General features: G+C 35.0%; 2 protein-coding genes and 1 pseudogene across 3 annotated transcripts; all 3 read right to left on the bottom strand.

Moving 5' to 3' along the window:
- Nucleotides 1-541: 541 nt before the first annotated feature.
- LOC132621796 (probable prolyl 4-hydroxylase 7) lies at nt 542-3,288 on the bottom strand (annotated as a pseudogene).
- A 185-nt stretch (nt 3,289-3,473) lies between these two features.
- Nucleotides 3,474-8,173, bottom strand: LOC132621795 (glycerol-3-phosphate acyltransferase RAM2). Of its 2 annotated transcripts, none has more exons than XM_060336218.1 (2): nt 7,455-8,173; nt 3,474-4,567 (listed from the first exon to the last, which is right to left on the bottom strand). In XM_060336218.1, the coding sequence occupies exons 1-2, from the start codon at nt 7,992-7,994 to the stop codon at nt 3,653-3,655; spliced, it is 1,455 nt and encodes a 484-aa protein (XP_060192201.1). In that variant the 5' UTR covers nt 7,995-8,173; the 3' UTR covers nt 3,474-3,652. The 2 variants fall into 2 exon arrangements, with proteins under 2 accessions (XP_060192201.1, XP_060192202.1); XM_060336219.1 differs by having other exon boundaries at nt 3,474-4,558; nt 7,455-8,172.
- Nucleotides 8,174-11,729: 3,556 nt separating this feature from the next.
- On the bottom strand, nt 11,730-14,603 carry LOC132624918 (serine/threonine-protein kinase D6PKL1). The gene is made up of 2 exons (XM_060339679.1): nt 13,589-14,603; nt 11,730-13,017 (listed from the first exon to the last, which is right to left on the bottom strand). The coding sequence occupies exons 1-2, from the start codon at nt 14,281-14,283 to the stop codon at nt 12,144-12,146; spliced, it is 1,569 nt and encodes a 522-aa protein (XP_060195662.1). The 5' UTR covers nt 14,284-14,603; the 3' UTR covers nt 11,730-12,143.
- Nucleotides 14,604-16,379: the final 1,776 nt, after the last annotated feature.

Below are 16,379 nucleotides of genomic sequence, written 5' to 3'. Positions count from 1 at the left end.
AGGTTTACATTTTTTTATTAATTGTGGTGCTCGAATCAACTTGTACAAATATGATTGTTTTAACGCATACCTAAAATCTCCCACACATGTACTGAATAAGATCCGCCAAGGTTTAGTCAAATGAAAAGAATTCATCTAGAACTTTTCGTCTTGGTTGGAATTTGAACCTTGATCATCTATTGTGCTCGCTTGGGTATTAATACCAGGGGCGGAGATAAAGATAAGGAAGGGGGCTCAAGTGAATCCTTTTCGTTCTAGAATTACATTGGGCAAATAGGGAAAAAACAAATTCTTTTGTAGATATATAAGCTGTTGAATCCTCTTAACATTATAAGGGAAGCTTCTAAGTATGACACTTTTGCATCTTTTTTGAATCCCTTGTTAGGATTCCTAGCTCTTTGACTGATGCTTATATCAGATGTATAGTGGGTCAGTGTGCTGAGTTCAAGCGTGCCGTTGGATTTAGCTCGAGTTATTTATTTGTAGTTGAATCTTTTTGAAATTTATACTAAGTAGTAAGTACAACAGTAACAATTGCAGGTGTTGGAAAAGTATTCCTTTCACTCTAGTATGTAATCAAACATACACAGCAATCCAGGATGCACTTTTCTCTATTGGTAAACTGATGTAGAAAACTCATTCCTATCATGAGCACACATTACAGCTTTTCCTACAATGACCTATAAAATCTTCAGTGCCCAACATTACATATATGAAGGATTTTTATCACATTCACCAGCAGCTGCCCAACCGGAGCAGTCAGGATCCTCATCGACACACCCATCCGTTGATGGAATACTGTCATAGGACCTTACATGAATCCACTTCGTTGCAGACCACTTCTCGCCTTCAATCACCGGGCAACTTCCGTGCAAACTCAAAAGATCAGTTGTTGCATTAGGATGTAGACTGAAAAACAACAATGCGTCGCCCTTCCTTGGTTTTACTGCAAAGAAGACAACTTGTCAGAATAAGTATAGTCTCACTTAATTTATGTGTCGCTTTTATTCAAAGGACGATACAGCCTATTTCAATGGATTCAACTAAATCTAGTATTTTCAATACGGAACATAAATATACGCTGAATATCACTAAAATTTCAACCGTTCAACGAATATGCTGATGGACACCTATTAGTCTACAGATTTTACATTAATTTGTATGATGCCAGACGTACCTGCATAGCCATATTTAGCACAATCAGACCAGTTATCACCCTTTATCTGAGATTCTGCAGCCTGTAGGTTTCAATAACAAAGAAGAAAATAATTTTTTCGTCTCTAATAGTGGAAATGAAAAATGAGAAAAGTCATGTATACAGAACTGGAGTAACCTCTGATCTAGAAAAAACTGTTTCTCCACCCTTTTCAACATCTGATAAATACATAAGGACAGTAGCCACGCGATTACCGCCTATCTCTTGATTAACCTTGTCTATAAAGAAATCATGATGTGGCTCGTATTTTTGCCCGCGTTCATAACGCAATATCTGAATTGGTTCTCCATTCTCTGGATGACAAGGTCCCGTAAAATTAAGAATTTATAGTGATGAAGCCAATCAATGTCATACATAGAAGCACAAAAATACCTTCTGGGAGAAATGTCCAGGCAGCTATTCTGGCCTCCACATTAGCAACAACTTCATCCTATAAAGAAGATTAACAAAAGTTAAGTGATCTTTCTCATCTAATCTAAGTAGTTTAAAGAAAATTAACATTCAAAATTAAATATCCCCTAGTGGTAAAGTACTGAAAAAGAAAGTGATATATAGCAACATAGATGAGAGAACCTGAGCCTTGTCTAGAAATGCGCCAAAGCTTGTCCGAAGTTCACTCTCAATGGCCTCTCCTGATTCATTATCAGTTACCATGGATTTCTCCAGGTTATCTTTAGCCTATTCGTATACATTCACCAAAGCAGATATGAATGAAAGGCTAAATATTTAGAAGCAAAATAGTTTGGAAATGATTAGGGCCTGAATAGATATAGAAGACGCTAAAACATTATATCCAATAGAGGTGTAGTTGATTGATGGGGAAACAAAAATAGTTGCAGTAACTAAACACTCAAGTAATAGTGTTATAAGAAATTATTTTCTCTTTTAACGACACAAAATGACCTTTGGTTGCATTACTAAAGCTACGGCCGGATCTACAATATTATGTACGGGTTCAAACGAATTAGAAGCTTTCGCTTAGACCCTTTATTTGGCTTAGAAAATTCATTAATATTTAATTATGAACCCAGTAACCAAAACGAGAAATGGGTTTAGTGGCAAGTTCTGAACTCATAAATTCAAATCCTGGTTCAGCCATTATGTCTAAAGCTCCCAAATTTCAGAAATAAAGAGAGGGAATAAAAAACAGCTGCTGCAAGAAAGAGGACAAAGGCTAACCAGAGAGACGAGATGATCAGACTCTTCATTTGTCAAAAACTTCCTATATATGAAAGCTCTGCATAATTCAAAATCATTACCAGAGCTCGATCACATAAATATGCATCCTTTGCAATTCTCTGGATATCTCACATACCAGCCATATAAAAGGATTACTAAACAAACCTGGGGTGCCATGAAATTTGAGTGACCTGCCTTGGATCAATTGAAGCTGACCAAGAATCAGTACTCAATTTCAAAATCGACGGTTTTGCAGAAAAAGAAAAGCATCATAAACATTCTTTAAAGTTGTAACAGTAAGAGGAAAAAGGGAAATTGGAGATAGGAATTACATTTCTTCATTGCCGCTCCATAAGGAAGATTGAGAGAGGTGAGGAAAAACGGCAATGAAACATTGGGAGAATAGAAGAACAACAAGACGATAATCCATCAAACAATGTACAGAGTTAACACTTCTTTGGGACAGTGTGGTGCTTTGTTTCGCAATTGAAAGATTTTCTCGTAAATTAGTTTCCATTTGGAAAACTATTTCGTGGATTACTTTTCTTTTCTGTTATTCGATTAAGGTAACTAATTTAATTATACTGCTAGTGTACAATGTGAAAATGGAGAAAGTGGTAACAACATTGAACATAAAAAGTAAGATAATTATAAAGGAAAGTAATTTAAGCCTACCACTGACTTCAGTTTTTTTTTCTTTTTTTTTTGGGAAGAAAAATTGAAGCTTTTATATTACAAACAGTCAAATATCAGTTGAATAGTATTAACTCTTTTTCCATTCTTTTCAAGAAAAAAAAATATACTATCGGCATGCATGATATTACTGTATGTTTAGCACCTAACACTGTAAACAATTATCCCGAAGATTTTTTTTGAATTAGACTGACCGGTGAAATTTGATTCAGAAAATTATGTTCTCTCTCTTTCTACAAAAGGAAAAAAAGATGTTCACAGCACTGTGGTTGAATTATCTATTCTTGTACACTTCATATCTAGGCCTCATTTAAGGCTGTCTTTTCAATTAGTCAACAGCACACAGGATTGAGATGTTAAAAATAGAATTAAAAGATACCGAATGTACTTCTATTTAAACAGTTTGTATCTTTATAAGGTAATTTTTACATATTTTTTTCGAAGAGTTTATTTGTTCTTATCAAGACAACGAGTGCACTAGTTTATTTCGGTTTTCTAATAAAGTGCTTACTGTTTATGTCTATAAAATTTGGAACAACACAAACGAAGACTCTTGAAGACAAATTAAACTTTTCTCTGTAAGCAACCCATAACTTTCTTGCGTGCTAGTCCATTTTTTGCTGCCACTGTTCCATCATTTCCAGCCAAAGCCGTGTACTTATCCTTCCTAGTAAAATTGGTGCACTCATAAGATAATATTGCAGCGATCGTCCTCTGTATATAATTCGCCACATCATAGCTTGATTTTCCAGCTCTACAAGTCAAGTCATATGGCAATTTATTCAAAAACGTCACTTCATATGCAGGACTAGGATTCATGAAGAAATAAAAAGGGTCCATTCCTTTCCAACCCCTAGCCGTCGTGCCATGGAACATGCTCATTTTATTAGACATTGCAACGGGGACAATCTCGTCAGTTAATTCCGCGAATAAGGCTGAAAATCTTAGTAAAAATGGTTCTCTACTTGTTGTCCCTTCAGGGCATATAACCAAATCACCTTCTTCCAATAGTTTTTTAATCATATTAGTATCCGTTACACGGTCACGGGTAAGGCGAACCGTTTTAATAGGTGAAATGATCTCAGACAGTCGTGACAACGAGTAAGTGACCGCGGGGATAGGCCTACCAAGGGCCGTTGAGAGAAAAATTGGGTCAAGAAGAGTTCGATGGGAGCAAATGAAAAGGACACCGGTTTGGCCCGTGGATTTTTGGGCCGGAGGAGGTGGGTTGCCTTTTACTTTGACCCGAACACCAAGAGCCCAAAAGGCGTAATAGACTAGTGGCATTGGTAGGAGTGCACCCGCGGCTATACGCAAGCAGGCTAAGAGGAAGCCCACTGGGATCCAAAGAATTATCATGAGTGCCATTGACGGGCCTGGTTTTTGAACAAGTCGGCCATCATGGAAAACTATAGGCTTTAGTAATTTGTCTTGGCTCATGGGCTTCACACTAGGCACTATGTAACTTTCCTGCAAAGACTAATAAAACACGAGTTATATTATATTATATCCTATTCAGGTTATATTTCTACTATACTAGAAGAGTGGGTTGGATCGCCGTCCACCCACTATTCTAATATAGTTAAATAAAAAAAAAAGGTGGGATCCACTCTTCTACAATAGTAGAAATATAAAAATTAAAAAAAATAAGGTGGGGTCCACGTAAACAATTAGGAGACAATTGCCAAAAAAAATAAGGTGGAGTCCACGTGAAGAAGTAGGAGACAATTGTAAAAAAAAAAAAAGGACATTAAAATAATGATAATAAATTCAGAAAATGGTAAAGGTACGCTTAGAGAAAATTTAAAGAAGAGAAATTCATGAAAAAAGAAAGGCATAATACATAAACATAACCTTAAACTTGATCTGAGATGGCAATTATGCCCTTCAACTTTGGGTGTGCACAAGTAGGCACCTCAACTTGTTTAAAGTTGAACATGTGAACACAAATGCTGACATGACACTAATGTGGCACATAAATTTTAGAGGGCCACGTCATTGCCACGACAGTGCAACGTTAGAATTTGTGTTTACGTGTTTAATTTTATACAAGTTAAGGTGCGTACTTGTGCACACCCAAAGTTGGAGGGTATAGTTGCCAGCTGAGGCTAAGTTTAAGGGCATGTTTATGTATTATGCCAAAAAGAAATAACGATTTAAATTGAACGCAAAAACCTCTAAAGAAGTCACAAAACTGAAAGATTTAAAACTTATACCTTTGGTTATAAGTTTAGACACATACGTCTCACACAAATAATGAGGAATAACATCAAAAAGACGAAATATAAACGGTCAAGAAACGTATACACATATTTTCTTAAAATGATGAACTTGATCTAAACTTAAAAATTTAAGACTACAGCAGATGCTAACGCATGAAAGCGTTTTTCAGTGTTGTCGAGTAGAAAGAGATGGTGACATGAAACTTGGTAGGAGAAGGTGTATTTCAAATCTTTGAATTGGAGAACCAAACTAGGAAAGTCATATATGGGAGAAGCGGACTAAGTAAAATAATTTATTGATGTTTTCAATTAATTGAATTATAATACTTTCTATAATAAAAATTCCATAATTATATTACTAAAAGGTACTCTCTTTGTCCTAATTTATGTGACATAGTTTGACTAGACACAAATTTAAAAAAGAAAGGAAAGATTTTTGAAACTTGTGGTCTAAAATAAGTCATAGATATTTGTGTTGATTTAAATCATTTCATTAAAGGTAAAAGGGGAAGTTTCAAGTTAAATGATTTCTAAACATAAAAATATATCATTCTTTTTAAGACAAACTAAAAAAAAAAAGTGTGGTATTATTTTTTATGTTGGGCACGGACTTTCATCATCTAGTGCATTGATAAATGTAATTTTTTTATACTGTCAAGATATTTTAAAATTGGATAATAATTTTTGTCAAAATTCTAAGTTGTGTCAATGATAAAATTTATCTATAACTATATGTGACTTGATGGCATAAAAATTTTCTACATCACTCGTGCATAAAACTTAAACACTAGTCTGTCATACTCTAGTGTCAAAACACAACCTTTCTATGCTAGTACTCACGCTGTCGATCTGTCCCAATTTATGTTTAGCATTTTTTTTAGAATGTAAGAAAAAGAAAAGTATATATAATTATTAATTAACTTTAAATATCTCATTTTATCTTTAATGAGATGATTTTTATAGTAACACAAATATCAATTTATTTTAGACCACAAGTTTCAATAGCTTTTTTATTTTTTTTAAAAAAGGGAGAGGGGGGGGGGGGGGGGGGGGGGTGCAAAGGGTCAAATTGGAAGTCTGACTTGGACTCCACAACACAAAAAAATTAGCCACGTCAACTCCATGTAGGCTCTCAAACCCAATTATTTTAACCCGTAACCCGTTTCCCCATCCCATAAAATCATACAACCCGAAGCTTCTGCTTTTCTAATTTCGCTACAAAATTTCTGGGTTTTTCTTGGGACTGACAATTTTACCAGAAAATTTAATTCTTTGAGAGGGGTTTAGGGTTTATCTATTTTCCTAAATTGTTCAACAGATGCCTTGGCTTAGTCCAGATATGTATATTAAGGTGGTGAAGAATGTTAAAAGGGAGAGTTCTGATGCTACTGAATTGAGTTTTTATGCTATACTTGTATGACCCATTTGTATAAAATCATCACAAAAACAAGCCCTTTTTGTTGATTTTCTATTATCCGAAGGGGGTGTTCTCATATCCTATCGCCCTGTTGAGCAGAGTCTCTGCAATTATATCTTGGGATTGGCCATGAGAAATATAGTCCAAATAGTTTACCAATTTGTATGAACTATTTTGAATCTAAAATAAAATGGACAGGGGTTTTATGATTTTATGAGATAGAGAAACGGGTTACGAGTTAAAATAATTGGGTTTGGGAGCCTACGCGGATCTAATGTGACTAATTTTTTTGTGTTATTGAGTCCAAGTCAGACTTTCATCCTATAAGGACAAATTTATCAAGTATCCTAACGGGAAGGACAAATTTGATCCCAAATGACGGAGGGCAAATTTAAACTATAAACCATACTTGGACTGTAAATTTGACCCTTTGCCCAAAAAAAAAAAAATTGTGTCAGTCAAAGTGCATCACATAAATAATTAGGACGGGGTGTAAATGTCACAGTATTTGATTTGGCATGGAATTTAAAATAAAGGAATTTTCGACATATTCATTAATTTTATATTCTTAAATATACATATCAATTTAATGACAACAAAAGTATGCCATAGAGGCGAAAATGAGTGGACTAAAAGCTAAAAGAAATTTAAGTACAAAATGTACTATCAGTCAACAAAATCAAAAAATAATAATGTCACGTAAAATTAGATCAGAGGAAGTGCAAACCTTGCATAAATTCATCAAGGGAAAATCAGTCTTGCGATCACCAAGTCCAGTATCTGGTACAGATTTAGAACCAAAGGCCTTTTGAAGAGCCATAAACTTGTTCTCACCAACAAGAATTCCAGGTTCATTTACAAATCCAGTAGCTCTTCCTTTATATGTACATATCTCTGTCCCAATAACCATATCAACACCTAAATATTCCTTCAAAAACGCTTCGACCATAATCCTAGGATTCGCCGTTAGAACACACCTTTTCCCACTAGACGAAAAAACACGCCATGTCTCAGGGTGCAAATCGCTCGAATAAAACTTTGGTAACACAGCACGAGCCACGGACTCTATATCGGACACTTTCATACCAACAAATGTTGCAAAAATTAGGACACGAATGCCTGCGGACTCGGAGATGAAATAGTATAGTAGTCCAGCTAAAGGTGATGCTAGGACCAAAAAAAGAAGCCTAAAAATACCACCAACTTCAAAAGCAACAAGTGCAAAATAAGGGAAAGAGCTACGTCCAACAAGTAAAGTTCCATCCATGTCTTCTACTATTGTGTGATCTTCTCGTCCCTTTGATTCACATTGTTGGATTGTAGGAAATTTACGAGAATTTATGTTAGCCAATGGCTTTGAGTTGTACTAAGTGCTAATTAATGGCAGTTATCAATTCTAATTAGGGGGTGTTAAATTCGATTGACTTTCTTCTGCCTTAAATATAGAGTTAGTTATGGTAAAAACAAGCTGATTCATATATGAGGACAAACGTTTATCGTGATATCCAAAATGGTTTTCTCTTTGGGATTATCGAGAGGGTTAATGTTATTGTCATGCGCTAGCTACTTTGCACACGTCTCCAATTAATTAATTACTCCATCCGTTTCAAATTATTTGTCGTGGTTATGAAAAATAGTTAACTCAAATTATTTGTCATTTTAGAAGTTCAAGACACAATTATTTTTCCCCATTTTACCCTTGAAAGAAATTTTGTCATTAATGAGAGATGACACATAAATAGAGTAAACATATAATGGAGAGAAATTATAACTTTTAGATATACATAAGGGTAAAGTCAAATACTCATCCTAATTAATCTTTCTTAAGGGCGTGCAAAACAAAAAAGCGGCAAATATTTGAGACGGAGGGAGTAGCATCTAATAGTGGTTGTTTTAGCTTCGTCTCATTTTAATGATCGTTTTAGCTATATTCATGTCCATTAAGAAAATAATAATACAAAATATAGTTATCTTTGTTTATTAAATAGTTTTTGAGAATTAAGCAGTATTAGAAATAATTAAGTACTTTTTTGATATTAATGATATAGTTGACAACAACTGTCAAATTTAGTTTTGAATTCCTAAATTGACAATATAATTACTTTGAGATATTTTTTTTGTGCTAAAGTAATTGTTAATTTGGGATGGAGGGAGTAGCTTATTATTTTTGAGAATTAAATAATAAATTCTTTGAAAATTTGTTATTAATTTATTATTACTCCCTCTGGACCTTTTTATTTATTGTTTTAATCAACAAATTTGATTCAAAATAGACATTAATTATTTTTTTACCAAATCTACCTTTGCTGCAATAAATGATCTGTACAATTTTCTGAAAAATTCTATTAATAAATGACCTGCACATTTCTATAAAGTCTTATCAATCTTATTAACCTTAATTAGTAATTGAGTAGAGATAAAGAGTAATTTAACCAAATAATCCTAGGAGAGCCCCAATATTCTTGAAACTTCCATCTTAATGAGATGTATAAAGCAGTTAAAAGAAGGCAAAGACATAAATTGACCCTTCAACTATACTTCAAAAGTCATTTTCACACTTAAACTATTCTGGCGATCTATTACACACCTAATTTATGAAGAAGTGATATTTTTTACCCCTCCGAAACTGATGTGGCATAAAAAAGAATTATATTTAATAATAGGAGAGTAAGGTTAATTTTTTTTTAATTTATTATAAAAATAATTTTTAAATAATAAAAAAACTAATTCCTCCACCACAACTGCGCCCCCCACCCGCGCACCCCACCCCTTCTCTTCTAGCTTCACTCCACCGCCACCCAGTGGCGGAGCCACACTATGCCGAGGGTGTTCATCCGAACCCCCTCGGCGGAAAAAAACACTGTTTTTATAAGGTTAAAATTATTTTTTATGTATATATAATAGATGTTGAACCCCCTTAGACTTCTTCGTATGTTTACTTTTTTATATTTGGAACCCCCTCGGCGGAAATCCTGGCTCCGCCACCCCACCCTCCCGTCTTCTCCACCTTCACGCCACCCTACCCTCCCGTCTCCTCCACCATCACGCCACCCTACCCCACCCCCAAACCCTTCTTCTTCATTTCACCACCACCACCCTCGCTCGCTCCCACCTCCATTCTCCTCCGCCTTCGCAGTTGGCGGAGCTCTTTGCAACTTTTTTTTGTTTTTTGTTTTTTTGGTAGAATCAAGATGAAGAATTAATGGAACAATTCTTCTACCGAGATTTGATCCAAAGAAAATAATAAACTTTATTTTATAGGTAGATTAGATGTAACGTTGGTGATCGGAAAATGAAGAAGATAGGAAAAAATGGAAGCTCACCAAAAAATATTGAAACTCATTGGAAACAATGGTGGTTATACAATAACAAAGGGAGTAGGGATGAAGAAGAAAGAGATGGTGGGGGAGGAGGGGAAAGGGAAAAAATATAAAATTAAAAATTAGAGGATTTTTTGACTTGGCGCTGATGTGGACTGACGTGGCATTGATGTGGGGAGAGAGTGTGTACACTCTCCCCTAGTGCAACTGGTCATATTGTATGAGGGAGTAAAAAATATCATTTTTTCATATATTAAGTGTGTAATGGGTCGTCAGGATAGTTTAAGTGTAAAAATGACTTTTGGAATATAGTTTAAGGGATAATTTATGTCTTTGGCCTTAAAAGAATTGACTCGTACTCTATATGGAGCATATTCGATAACCATCTTTGACGAACCAGCCGGTGTTTGTCAGGTCCTGGCCTTGAACAAAATGTAGATGCTCCTTTCTACATTTTATTAGAACTAGCTTCTAGAACCCTACCAATGAGTACACATTTAAAACAAAAAGGGGTTAAAAATACTCTTAAGGTATTGAAAATGGTTTAGATTTGCATTCCTTCCATTTATTGGACCTAATTGTCTTTAACATTAATTATTGCGTTAAAACATAACCTTCTTATATTTATTGGACCTCAGTTACCCTTAACGTTAATTTGAAATAAAAATGTCCTTTCTTTTAATAGAATTATGAGATGAGACATGTGAACTAGTGAGTTTATAAGCAATCTGCAATCATTCATCCGGCGAGTTAGCTTTTGGAATGAAAGTCCGACAGGTCTGTGGTCAGGTGCGGTGCTAGAAGCCCGGATACGAGGTCGAACTCAGTAATTTTTACTCAGACAATATATTTGTGTTTAGAAATTCATTAAGTATGTACAATTAATTATTAGATTTAGAATTCAATTATTTTTAGTTCAAGTCATCATATTAAGATCAGGAACCAATAAAGTTGAAATTTTGGCTCCGTCTCTTTCCTAAGCTTGTGTCGAATTCGAATTAGGTGGGAAGATAGCAGCTAGGAAGTTGCCATCTCTTTAAAAAAAAAAACAACTGATAATCCAGCGGCAGACAAGAAGTCACAGCTCATGAAAGCTCATCTATGATAGAATTAATTGTATCTTATTCTTTCATTTTAGCTTTTGAGTGGTGAAATGGGAATTATTTTGAAGAATGTCACAAAATCAACATCCATCGTCTCTGAAATCAAAATAGTACATACATTCTAAAGGTGTCATTCCCTTGTTCCACCGTATCTATGAGAAATGCACTTCGGGAAAACAGTGCCTATGATTCCTCTACATAAACTTCGATTCAAGAAAAATTGGTTCCACTTTAATCTGGTACCTAGGCTGCACAACCCTGAACAGAATGTCGGCATCCAACTCAAGATATTGCTGTTTTTGAGGAAAAAGCCAAATGCATCTTACGAGAATATAACCCCATGTCCAAAACAAGAATGATAGACTAAAAACAAAGGAAAGCAAATAGCTTTTTCTTCCATCACAGTTTTTGGAAAAAAAATATGGAATAAGCCCAGCTTCTAGCTAGCATGGCCAGTCAAAGCAACACTAACATATAAGGTAGAAAACGATACTGACTCCACACTGCAAATATGTAACGCAAAGATAACTTTATCATCATTTGTCCACATGTTAAGTTGCTTTATAAACTACAGGAGAAGGAAGTTTTTATGGTAGGAAAAAGTTCTTGTGTTGTCCTTGTTCGAGACAAAGATATAGACTCTGTAAAAGGGTCCTCGACGAATATCTAATTAACAGAATGAAAAAATGAAAAGAAAAGGTCTATATTCTGCTACTTTTATATTCCTTTCACTTTACTAAAAAAATTTACTTGAAAAGGAAACCCCATTTTCAGGAGATTCCAATGCCTTTATCTTTTTGTATGTTTCTATTAAAAAAAAAAACAGTTAAAAGAAGAAAGTTGGTGAGAGAACTACTAGTATGCTCTGGAGTTTCTAGTATAATATTCCGGCATGTAATAAAGAAAAAGATAATTGTAAAGTGAAATAAATTTCTTTCGAACAAAAATGAACATCAAAGAACTACAACAACAAATCTACCCTCCAAAATTTATTCAGAAAAATTCAAAATCCAAATAAGGACCAGATGACCTATCCGAATCAGAAGCAGTTTTGTCGTTTGCATAAGACGATGACTTGCCCGATTGTTTAAAACATGTAAGATCAACTGGTTTAGGGATCTCTGGAGGATGAGTACTTCGAATGAGAGCCCAGTTAACGTTTTCAAAAAACGGATGTTGTTTTATCTCTGTGGCACCTCGTTTATACCCTAGTCTTTTTTGCGGATCCTTCGCAAGTAGACCTCGGATCAAATCCTTAGCAGCAAAACTAACTGTGGATCCCTCGGGAAATTTTAGAGGTTGACCGACAACATTAAACAATGTCTCTCTATTTCCATTGCCTTTAAATGGTGTCTTCCCGTGAAGTAACTCGTACAAAAAAATCCCAAATGTCCACCAGTCAACAGCACTACCATGACCATCTCCTCTAATTATTTCCGGGGCTAAATATTCGTGGGTCCCAACAAAGGACATCGAGCGAGCTGTAGTTGGTTCTGCAACAAGCACGGGTAGTGAATCAGAAGAAACCAAGGCTGACCGATCACTCCTCGTTTTGGCTGTTTTATTATTGAAAAGACGAGGCTTAAAGCACGAAGGTTGAAAGCAAGAAGGCTCTACACAAACTGGTAATTTGCATGCCGGATCAATGCATGATGGCTGGATACAATATGCAGAGATAGCACAAGAAGGTTGGTCGCTGGATCTTAATAGGGTAGGATTGACACAACATCTCAATGATAGATCAAAATCCGACAACATTATATGGCCATCTTCCCTCACCAACACATTTTCAGGCTTTAAATCTCTGTATACAACTCCCATCATGTGTAAATACTCGAGGGCAAGCAACACCTCTGATGCATAAAATCTGCCACCCAAAAAAGGAAACAAACTCTTTAAGAAACTTCAAAATTGTAGACAGGAAATATTGGAAGTTCAATACCAGAATTAAGACCAAGTAATATACACTGTTGCATGGCATTAAGGTTCAAGTTATTTATCAAACAATAAAGACAAAAAAGGCTTAATGTCCAACTTAGCTGAGTAAAATAAAGTTTTGATTTTCAAAATTTTCATGGATTTGATGAAAGCAGAGTGAGTAACATTATGCTTCAACAGTGGCTAATTATAACTGAAGGTGTTAACAATCTGCATCCCTAGGATTTGAAACTGGAGACACAAAAGCTGGAAAATAATGAGCAATCACCATTATAGCTACACAGGGAACAAATTCTTTCAGTTGATACTTAATCCAGACACCAATGGTATTACATCAAACAGAGAAACAAATTCTTTCATTTGATAGCCAATGAGTTGGAGATAAAAATAGATTATACACCACTGCCTCTCTTAACTAGTGAAACATATCAAAGTTGAAAACTTCGGTACATATGAATTAAAATTGTATAAAAAAGCAGAACATAGTTATAAAAACAAACCTTGCTGCTTGTTCTGAAAAATGCTTGCCAGGCTGACGCTGCCTGAGCAAATGAAGATCTCCACCACTACAAAACTCCATCAACAAACACGAAAACTTCTCCGTTTCAAAATGTGAATAAAGGGTTGGAAGAAATGGATGGTCTAACAAGCCCAAAATTTCCCTTTCAGTTTGAGCTCTCATTACCTTTTTCCTCCCAGCTAACATCCCTTTATCCATAACTTTCATTGCAAACAAGCATCCCATCCCTCTCAACTCCGCTAAATAAACGCTACCAATATCGCCAAATCCAAGTTTTTTCAAAAGCCTAAAATGTGCCAAACCTAACACACCATCTTTCCCTTTCTTACATTGTATTGCATCCCATCGAATGTCGTTACCTTTGTGAGGTTTCGATAGACAAATTCCCCTAAAACTAGCCTCATTCGGGTCAGCACCGTTACAATAATAACTAACTGAACTAAAACTAGTATTCTCACTATCAACATTCATTGAATTAGAATCCATTTTTTTCCCTTCAAAATCACCATCACTTAACTTACTACCTATGCTATTATTCTCAGACAGGGTAAAGCTAGTGCTACAAAGTTCAATGCTAGTACTGTTAGTATTGCTAGTAATACTAAGGTCTTGGAAACTGACCTTGAGAGAAGTGGCATTATCAGTGTCTATGCTATTATTGGCTTCTCTATTCATTATGAATGTGACCTGTTTGATGAAATGACAGAATGACAAAGAGTTGAGATTTGGGGTTTAAAGGGTTTTTGGCAAAAGGAAGGAAAATGAATGGTTTGGTCAAATGGGGTTTTGTTGACGCCGAGGTAGTCAAAGTGAAATGAGAGAGAGATGCATATAAGGACTCAAAAGGGTATTCAAATTTGAATGTATTTTACAATCTCCTAGATATCAAACAGCTTAGAGACAAAATATATAGAGGACCAGTTATACAGTTATATATACACCCACTCTTATTTAATACAACGATTTATGTGTTTGTGTTGGGAGTAACAGCGATGCAAAAGCCTATTGGAGTACGTTTTATAAACAACCCAACCCAACCCAACCCACAATTTTTAATGCCACATAAAGTGCAATGTAGGCCACCCAGACCTTCTTCTATTATATTGGGGAGTTGGGGGGGGGGGGGGGGGGAGACCAGTTTATATTGCCAAGATATTCTCAGTCCTTCAAAATTTAAATATTTCTTGGAATTTATTTATGGACATAAATTAAATTTAATGATCCAGAAGGGACTGGTTTTCAGTACCAACTGTGACCAAGAAAAAAGTCCCAAGTTCAATATTCAGCAGTTATTGTTCCAATTCAAGTATCTTTAATCCTACTACTAATTGAATATTTTACCTATTCATTTGATAGATAGAGATATACATTTTTAAATTTACATGTTCCCAACTATGTCCAATATCAATACTTACTGTTTTCACATATTCTAGTCGAGTAATCAGTGCATTGAGGTGCTCTTTCCTTAACAAAATAGAAAATAGCAGTAAAACAATACAGGCAAAAGAATGATAAAATAGTTACATGTTCCCAACTATGTCCAAAATCATTACTTATTGTCTCCACATATTCAAATCGGGTAATCAGTCTCTTGATATAATGTACTAATGTAATTCGCATACAATACAATTAATGTGGAAGGACCCTTTTGCATAGCAAAAAATTTAGTGCATTGAGGTGCTCTTTCCTTAACAAAACAGAAAATAGCAGTACAACAATACAAGCAAAAGAATGAGAGAATGATTAGGTTGGCAACAGTAAAAGTTAGTTAGCAATTTTGAATGAAAGATATAATGAGGGGTTGAGGATGATTTGATTAATCAAAGAGTGAAGACGTGCATTGATGGTTAGTGATTAAACATGACTTAATGATTGGTTAGATTGGCAATCAAACGGCGGAGCGCTTGAAATGGCGCTGATGCTATATTTGGGAGGGATCCACTAGGCTAGCTGTTCCTAAGAGACACTAGACAGACAGATATGTCATTACTTATTTAATTACACTGTTGTGTGTACTTAATTACTATACTAGCTAGTATTACAATAAAAGAAAACTTCGAAATTATTGAAGCATAAATTCGCTCCGCGTTAATTATTGTAACACCAGTACATAAGATACTTTGTGGTGGTGTACCTTTTGGTAACAGTACGAACACATTCACCGGTCATCTGATTGAAATTTATCGCATATGGTAAGAATTAAAGACGTGATTCATACAAAGTACGTACATTACATATATATATATATATATATATAGTCACAGAGATATAATGGGTATTGTGCCAATCTACGTACATCCAAGTATGTAAAATTGTGAATCCGCAAAATCGTCCTACGAACGAAAGGGAGACTGGATGTTTATACAGGAAATATTTAATCAAGATAGGTCCAATATGACAATATTAGGAGTTTCATTAAAAGTATTCAAGATTCCTATATATCTACAAAATATATATATATATATATATATATATATATATATATATATATATATATTATAATTTTTCCGATGAAGGATGTTCAATTGAGCATCCTTCAATCTATGTAGCTACGCAATACATCCATGTTATTCAATAGAAGAACAGAAGTAAAATCAGCTTTGCTATTCCTTTTTGCGGACGCGATCACTTTTTGCGGACGCGATCACTTTTTGGCTTTTGAATAAACAGTATGATTCGTCCCTTCAGGCTTCAAGAACATCTGATTAATTAACACTATGGTTCGCATTTCAAATATTCCTTTTTAGAAGTTATAGTAAAAAGAAAAAAGA

The sequence above is a fragment of the Lycium barbarum genome, chromosome 12, assembly GCF_019175385.1.
Source record: "Lycium barbarum isolate Lr01 chromosome 12, ASM1917538v2, whole genome shotgun sequence".
NCBI lineage: Eukaryota > Viridiplantae > Streptophyta > Magnoliopsida > Solanales > Solanaceae > Lycium > Lycium barbarum.
The sequence above is the reverse complement of the archived record's forward strand: the minus strand, read 5'-3'. Positions and strand labels throughout refer to the sequence as shown.